Genomic DNA, 8,863 nt, shown 5'->3' with positions numbered 1-8,863 from the left:
ACTTGGGATTGAGCACAAACACACAAGTAACAGACCGTTGGAAACGATTGCAACACTTCTGGTCTTGTGACAGATTAGTGGATGAGATAATGAGTGGAATGTGAGGGCGCTGTGGGTAAAACTTGAAAACTGAGAATTTTGGGAGGATGCCCATGAGAAAGCAGTGAGGGACAAACAGAAGGTGGACAAACCTGGTTTAGAAGCAGTGAAAATACAGCATGTGTGCCTATGTTGCTAGTAATGAAAAGCATATTAGAAAGACAGAATCCTTTGTGTAAAATGAATGCATGTGTAGAATTTAATTTTAGCCTAACACCATAGTTTCATTTTAAATACTTCTGCCAAATCCTGCTTTTGAAATTATTGGACGGGAACACAAATGAAAACTGTTATCCTTATATATTGTAACTACAACAGATATGTCCCACCCCCGGTAGAATCACAAAGTTCCATGGGCACGGACAGATTTCTGAACTGGTCTACAGGGCACAGGCCCATACACCCAAGGGGGTCAGGGAAAACAACCACAAAGAGATGCCAAGTTACCCCCAAAACATGCAAAATGACTACAAAGAGACACAAAGCGACCACAGAAAGGACTGTGGCTCTAGCTCTTATGGAGGGTCTTTTCCATGCCTGTGCCCAGGTGCCAATTGTCTCATAATCCATCCATGTCAACAGGAAATACAGCCGTGCTTACTCAGGGGAGGAGTATCGGCCAGCAAAGAGAATGCTCTTGGTGGCGTTATGTCGGATGAAGAAGAGGAAGGGGTGGTCAGCGATGAAGAAGGCAGGAACCGGTTCGATGTCAATGGAAGTGGTGGTAACACCAACAGCGGTGGCAGCAGCAGCCTCAGTTCCCTCCTCGTTGACCTCCACGAAGGCCTTGTGAATGACTTCCGACAGTACCAGGTCGTTGGCGGGAGACATGCCTGTCAGCAGAGGAGAGAGTCCATTGCTTTACCACACTGAATCAGTGATGCTTTGTGTTCTTTGCAAAAATGATCAAGCGCAACCTTTTTCTGATATCCCAACAGTCCTGGTGACAGATAATGTTTCTATGTATTTGTATCAGCCATGTTTTCGTTTGACTGTTTTTGCACGGCACCTCTTACAAATGTCTCATGAATCTGTTTTTTTATTTTATTTGCATTGTGAACAGATGAGGTTTGAATTTCTGTAAGGTAAGCGGTGCTCTTTTACTTGTCCCTGCAGTTATGTTGTTACCTTTTGAGGCATGAGATCACTCGAGCCGATCTTGACAGGCTTCAAGTTATGCACTTATGACCAAATCACAGTTGCTTTGGACTAATCAGCCTCTTATAAGGAACTACTGGCAGCTGCAGGCATGGTTTAGGTGTAACTACAGTAAGAGAAGCAACAGTAGTGGCACCTAAAGCGGTTAGCATCGATGCTGCTATAGCATTTTTTTGGAAGTGCCTGCCCTTTTCCAAATAGTTTCCAAAGATGATTTCCCAGATGGTTCTGTGTTACAAACCATCTGGCTGGTTGTACTCTTGAATTACTATGCAGCGTATACATTAGTGGCATACTGTATGTCTCACCAGAGAAGTCACTCAATGAGACATTGAAAGCGTCCGTCATGCCCATGCTGACCAAGACATTTTTCAAGTCATAATTCTCCTCCATCTTGAATCGAGGCAGCTTCACCTCAACCTCAGTTAGACCCATCAAGTCGGGACAAGTCCAGTTCGCAAACTTCTCATAGGTCAGCTCCTTCTCCAGCTGGTGTGGATACAATATCAGTGATTAGTCTGTCTCTTTAAAATTGAACATGTCTTTGCAGTGTGTGCGTACTGTATGTGTCCTACCTTCTCCAAGCCTGTGGTGTCGTCCTCGATGTCACTGGGCAGGAAGATGAGCATGCTGAGCTCCTCACCTTGATAGGGCATCTCCAGGACCTGTCCAGAAACATTCTGTTCATAATCTTTTTTCATTTAAAGATAATCACATTTATCATTATCGTCTTAAAAACCATCAGCCTGAATGGATTCCGACATCACCGGAATGGAACCAAATCGTAAATCTGTCCAACCATATTTCCTTGAAATCTGTTCACAAATTGTCATCTTTTGGCAGACAAACATGGGCAAAACCATACTGTTGAACAACATGGACATTACCTGACAGTTGACCTCAGGAATGGAGTTGAGAGGGAATTTGCTCTTCTGGCTCATCATCTTCACCGGTTTCGTGGAATTCTGAGGACAACAGTGAACAGAACAAGCACTTTTCCCGTTGAGACAGTCCTTCTCTCGAAGCTTCCACAAACTGGAAAACATGCTTGGCTTTTTGAATACTTCATAGGTGTGATTTATGATGCATCACAGATCATCATAGAAGCCTAACGACTTTTTTCATTCTGATAAACATTTTGTGATACGTGAGAGGTCATTTCCTCAGACGATTACCCCAGAAATGTTTTGTATTTTAAGGTATATGTTTTGTTTGGGTTCCAGCTACCCCCAGTCTGGTTTCAGATGGCGTTTGGAACTGCCCATCATTTATCAGGGATGGCACTGGCCACCCTGACCACCCCTCTGGCCCTGCCTCTGCTCTCCACAAAGACATTCAGGTACATCCACGTCATTCAAAACATCCCTACCTGTCTTACTCTTGCCTTGTAGTGATCAGTTTATAAAACTTTACTTTAGTCAGAATTAGTCAAATTCTATAACTTTCCATGTTTGAAACACAGCTCCAGCATACAATTCCAGGATATTCCAGAAATCCCAAGACTAATGGGAACAATGGCAACTTCCTCAAACTAAGTCGCCTAAAATTGGCTTCCCTTGTCTGGTGCAGCTTGCACAGCAGTGCTTTCATTTTCACCTGATGCTGTGAGCTGCAGCAGATCAAACTACAAACCTCACAACCCTCATGTAAACTGTGTGCTATCATGCAAAATCATCTCATCAACCCTGAGTGCTGCCTTTGTTCCTCCAGTGCTGTCTTTGTGCTGTGTTACCTTGTTTACTCTAAACTGGGCATCAACAGTGGCCTCCTCCTCGAACTTCTTGTTCCAGTTGCCTTTGAAGTAGATGGCATTAACCAGTACCAGCCTGGTCATGCTGTCCACCACACCCTGAGTCAGTATGTCCTTGATTTTACCTGGTGAAAAGTAATGAGCAAAATCATCATTTTAAACAGGCCCCAGTAACGTTTTCATCCCAAACTTTTTTTCTTGTGTTACAACAACTTCCAGAAGTACTAAGACTCCTCGAGGAGGAAGAACTAGAGATCAAGTGGAAAAAGAAAAAAACAAAATAGAAATGTTTAATAGGACACAAAACTTGAAGACTTGAGCGTTTAATTTCCTCCAGCACATTGCAAGAGAGCCCTACAGCTCTCATGGCAAGTCCCTGTGTCCACTAGATTTGGGTCTTGATATATTCAACACTAAAAAGGCCCTACGGGAGGATCTGGTGCTGGACTCAGGGTCATGTGGGGATAGAAGGTCAGTGACTTGCTCTAGAGCTGATGACCAGGGTCTGATCCCTGAGGATTCACAGAGGCTGGGGAGAATGTAAAGTGTACCAATGGCAAATTGTCTGACAGATACAAATAAAACCAATCTAACAGTAAAAACAAATGCCCCCTAGAAGTCTGTGACGCTGAACTGAAATTAAATGATCAATAGCACCAAGGCTGCGTGAACTCTGAAACAGCTTAATTAGATGAGAATTGAGGATTAGGTTCTGTGGCAGACTGAAGAGCTCCACTCAAACAATGTTTTTCATGAGACTGGTCGGCCCTAGGTTTAGGTTCCAGTCTATGTAGTGTACTGACGGGTGTGTGTGTGTATGTGTATGTGGATGTGAGATCTACCTTGCGTCTGTTCCTCCACCCAGGTGTTGATGAGGGCCCTGGCCGCTTCCGCACTGGCTTTGAAGTCCACAGACTCCAGCTCAGCATTGTAGTACTTTTTGGTCTCGGATAAGAAATCCTGAAATCATAAACAGCACATTTGAATACTCACACCACAGCTGGAGAGGAGCACTCTCTCATTTTGAGATGAAGTCAACATGAGTGCAAAGCTGACCTTCTAATTTCTTCATACATTTAGCTGGTAGAGCAACACAGGAAGTACTTTTTTACACCAACTGCATAGCAGGATTTTATTTAATGACACAAATAAAACTTAGTTTGCATTCACAGAAATGAAATCCAACACACTCACCTCTATAGCCGGAAATCATATGAGCAGTTTCAAATGTCTCAGTCAAGTAATCAATTTATTTAAATGTAAAGAGCTTAACTGTCATTTATCAAACTGAAATTGAATCAAGTTTTCTAGAGTTAAGGTAATTTTAGGTAAGGTAAGTGGCAATAAGGCTGCACAATTGCTTAAGGCCATAATTCAAAGCATTCATTTATTCATTCATTCATCTTCTATACCGTCTATCTCTTTCAGGGTTGCGGGGGGGCTGGAGCCTATCCCAGCTGTCAACGGGCGAGGGGCGGGGTACACCCTGAATCGGTTGCCAGTCGATTGCAGGGCAAAGCATTTATTCTCACAACTAAATTACAAAACTGCAGTTCAGGTTCATACTAACACACACACACACACACACACACACACACACCTCAACAAACTGGTAGGACTGCTCTCCATACAGCCTGTTGGCAACGCTGAGGGTATAGGAAGCATCTGCCTCATTGAGCTTGCTCAGCACTTCCGCAAATTTAGCGTGGACATTATCTTGACCGTCCTGGGATTCCAGGCACTGTGAACAGCCAGAGAAGACCTTTGTGTTACCAAATTCTCAGATTTCCCAACCAGATGACACCACCAACTCTAATCATTCATCATTTCTTTGATTTTGGCTTGGTTGGCACCTTGAGCAGATGCTGTGGCAGTTTGGTGGTCTGCTGCGTCTGCATCTGCATCTGTGTTTCCATCTGCGCCTGCATCACTGACGGCTGTGTTCCTGGCAGCTTCGGTTGTTCTGACTCAGTGAAGCGGAGGACCTGGGGATGCAAATGGTAGTTTCCCTGATCATTAGGATCATTGGTAAGTTCAACATTATTTACGTGTTTGTGTGTGTACATGTATTTGCTACATAGTAAGGAACCAGTTTTTAACCAACAACCATAACCAAGTGCATGTGTGTGTGTGTGTGTGTGTGTGTGTGTGTGAGAAAGAGAGAGAGAGAGAGAGAGAGAGAGAGAGAGAGAGAGAAAGGGCGTGCACAGGCTAACCAAAACTAAACCACTGCACTCTTTGGTGACTGTTTGGAGGAAGTAAATCTCTCTACATCCTTATGTTGAAACATACATACACGTCAAGGTATTCAAGTATTCACACGCTTGACACAACTGATGACTCTCTGGCATGATGACACCATTTTGTTAACGTACAAATTCAGACTTGCTTCCAAGTAAAATTCCACTCAAAAACTGTCAAAGCCTACTGAAACATTTACTCCCACCTCTGTTGAAACTGTGATGCTTCCAACTTCACATCTGGCTGAAAAGCTATTGTTGCACCATCAACATTCCACAGTTGTCTTTGACAGTTGGGAGCAAAACCCTTAAGACACAAGGCACAACTCATCCAAACCAGGGTGCCAGGTTTGCAGTGTATCCAATAAAATAACTCTAAAAAAATGTAATAATGAAGCATTCATTTGTGCAACTCAACGTATTTTCCTGTACTATCGGAACAGTGCAAAGATCTGTTGCTGCTGTACAGTATGGAGTACAGAATAATCCCAGGTTTACTGTTTCCTATTTCCCTTGTTTCTAATGACCATTTCTCTTTTTTAACAGGACAGATTCACTCTGGGGTCACTCCAATCTGGACAGCAGCTGCAAATAATCAAACTTTTAATTTACATCATTTACTTGAGAAAAAGTTTTAACACCATGTTGTAAAAAAATCAGTACAAGTTAAATTCATGCATTAAATGTGTTACTAAAGCAGAAAAACAAAGGTGAAAATCCTCATCATGGTCCCTGTCATGGTTATATCATATATTAAACAATTTGACTGGTATTACTGTGCATTAACATGCAAGTAATATTGAAAGTCAAGGTGGAGATCATTTGATCGTTGTTGGAAATATTAATCAATTAAAATGCATATTGTGTAAGTGAATCACTTTTTATGTGTAAATGATCTGATCCTGAAAAGTAAATTGGTAAAATGGAAAAGCTTAAATAAAGTGATTAAATGTAATTTCTACCACTGGCAGGACTATAGTCAATCAGCTTCAATCAGAAGAGATCCACACGACTTTTGCTGATGCAGGGAGACACAATGAGTAACTAATGCAGGTGCACCACACCTCGTCTGCCAGACAGTTAGGTTACAGTTTTCCAGTGAGACACCGAATAAAGGCCATCCTCATGAGAGAACAGAAAGCTGAACCTACGCCTTTTTCTTTGTCTTCTGATGCATTAACATCATGACGAAATTCCAACGACACAATGAAGCACATCCACTGACTTGTCATGACATTTGAGTGCGTGCCTGTGTAAACACCTGGGTGTGTTTACGTTACAGCTCTAACTTTTGTACAGTTCATTTTCACAGCATTTGTAACTCTGTGTGTGTGTGTGTGTGTGTGTGTGTGTGTGTGTGTGTGTGTGTGTGTGTGTGTGTGTGTGGTTATCAGGTCGCTGCAGCCTCCAGACCAGTTAATAGGAACAAAAGCTGTTTCCCCAACTGGAAAACAGCTTCTCTGGGGTCAGTGGTTTAGGGTTAAGTCTTTGTAATTTCCCTCAAAGTGACTTAACTAAGTGTGTGCGTCTGTGTGCTTCTGTGTGTATGTGTGTCTACTGTACCTCTGACATCTGTGCGGCGGTGTTGCCTCTGGTCCCCAGCACCACCATAGCCAGGGCTGAAGAGATGCTAAAAGGGGAGAAGAAGATGTTCCCGGTCTGGTCGTCATCGCTCAGCTTATTGAGCAAAGCCAGAGAGAAGGTGGTGTTGGCTTTGGATAGAGGGACTGATGTTGCCATTTTCTTCTTTCTGATGCAAAGAAAGGATAGTGCAGCATTATTCGTCGCATTGTAAACTGTTGCATATCCATTGATCTGACAAGATTCCCCGATAATGTGAGACACATATTAAATAGCTTTAAAACTTTTAAAATTGATAGGAATCAGTCTCTTTTTTGACAAGTGGAGGTGAGAATATAGAGACGAGACTATTTCTTCTCTTTTACTTTGTAGGAGGATGCTGGGAGATGCTAGGAGGATTAAGATACACATATTCACCATTAACTTGTTGCTTATTAGCATGCACATTAGTGGCGTGTTGACTCTTACAGTCATTAAAGTACTTATTAATGCCTCATTCTGTGGGTTAGTGTTACTAAGGGTTAGGTCCTTTGGGTTGGAATTCATGTACAACAACGTCCTTACTTAGCAGGTCATTGAGAGAAACCTCTTAGGTAATGGCTGAGTAGTTGTATAATGTGGTCATGCATAATAAGGCTTTATAATAACTAATAAAAAGCCAAAATGTTATGAATATACAAGTCTTTGGCCTCTTGGTTTAATTTGTCAACTGTCAAATATGGCCATGTTTTCACATTTAAGCAGCTTGCACATACTTTCAGAACACTCTTCTTCACTGCTGTTTTATTTTACAACTTAGCAGAGTCCTCCAACAACCTTATCCCTAAACAGTTTCAGCTCCTGAAACAAAGGTGAAATGCCCCCAAACTCAGTCAAATCACACAGATATTGCCCATTACTACTCAACCAGGGTTACCTTTGGAAACCAGGTCAAAAGGTCATAAAGCAAGAGCTGCTGCTGGCTGAAATCTGTTATCTTTGGCAGTCATTCTTATCATCAAAATCAATGGCAAAAAGAAACATCTCATACTTACTGGGGACTTGTACTTTGTATGACGATGCTGGGACACTTGCCTTGTTGTCCTCAAGTGATCAGGAGCCTCTCTGTCACAGGAAGACTTCTGCTGGAAGCATCAGTTTTATACATCACAAGCTGACACACCCAAAATCCTTGTCTTTTTTTTTTTTTTTTTTAAACAACTTTATTGAAAAGTTTCAATTTACGGTTAGAAACAAAGTCTGGCATCTCATATTACAATAAAGATAGTAAGTACATATGTCAGTACAAGTATGAAGTTTAACATCATAGGATTTAGAAAAAGAAAAGAGAAGGAAAATAAATAAATAAAATAAAATAAAAGAACAGGCAAGGTAAATTACATTTCTCTAAATTGTTCTTGGGATATATCAATAGTATATATAGTCAATTCTTTTTATGCATTCAATGTAGTTCTTAAATTCAGTTTCAAACACGGGAAAGAAAGGTCGACTTCTGGAGAATTTAGCTTTATGGATATGAAACTTAGCTATTAAAATAATTAGATTAGTTAGATGTTGAATTTTCCGTTCCTTATTTTTATAGTATAGTAGTACATCCTTAGCCTCCCAATTAATTGGAAGGTTGGATTGAAGGGAGATATAATTTTCGATTTTTTTCCATAAAGTTTGGGAAAATTGACATTCAAAGAAAAGGTGCTTCAGTGTTTCTTCTTCAGCATTGCAAAAACACATTTAATGTCGATGTTTATAAATCTTGATATGTATAAGTTTGTTGGATAAATGTTATGTATAATAAAATATGTATGTATAACAATCAAACCCCACATCCTGCACTTACCTGACAGACAGTCTGCTCTCCTCACATGTTCAGGATCCTTCCTGCTGCAGGTAGATTTGTGTTTGAGACACCTGTTTTTATTTACCAGCTGACACGCCCCAGAAAGCTTTGGCAAATGAGATGGATTCATTGGAAAAAAAAAAAGTTCTTGTGTCATTTTTGCTCCCAGGCATCTTAAGTTTTGTAGAGACTGTATCA

At 41.2% G+C, this 8,863-nt stretch overlaps 1 protein-coding gene across 1 annotated transcript; it reads right to left on the bottom strand.

Annotated features, from left to right (window-relative positions):
- Window positions 1-633: 633 nt before the first annotated feature.
- Window positions 634-7,903, bottom strand: LOC143339656 (leukocyte elastase inhibitor-like). Its single transcript, XM_076760996.1, has 10 exons — window positions 7,863-7,903; window positions 6,811-6,997; window positions 4,861-4,992; window positions 4,608-4,748; window positions 3,850-3,967; window positions 2,990-3,132; window positions 2,145-2,222; window positions 1,833-1,922; window positions 1,566-1,746; window positions 634-932 (listed from the first exon to the last, which is right to left on the bottom strand). Exons 2-10 carry the CDS (start codon window positions 6,985-6,987, stop codon window positions 697-699), a joined length of 1,296 nt encoding a protein of 431 aa, XP_076617111.1. The 5' UTR covers window positions 6,988-6,997; window positions 7,863-7,903; the 3' UTR covers window positions 634-696.
- Window positions 7,904-8,863: the final 960 nt, after the last annotated feature.

The sequence above is a fragment of the Chaetodon auriga genome, chromosome 21 (assembly GCF_051107435.1).
Source record: "Chaetodon auriga isolate fChaAug3 chromosome 21, fChaAug3.hap1, whole genome shotgun sequence".
Taxonomy (NCBI): Eukaryota; Metazoa; Chordata; class Actinopteri; order Chaetodontiformes; family Chaetodontidae; genus Chaetodon; species Chaetodon auriga.
This window is presented reverse-complemented; position numbering and strand designations above follow the sequence as displayed.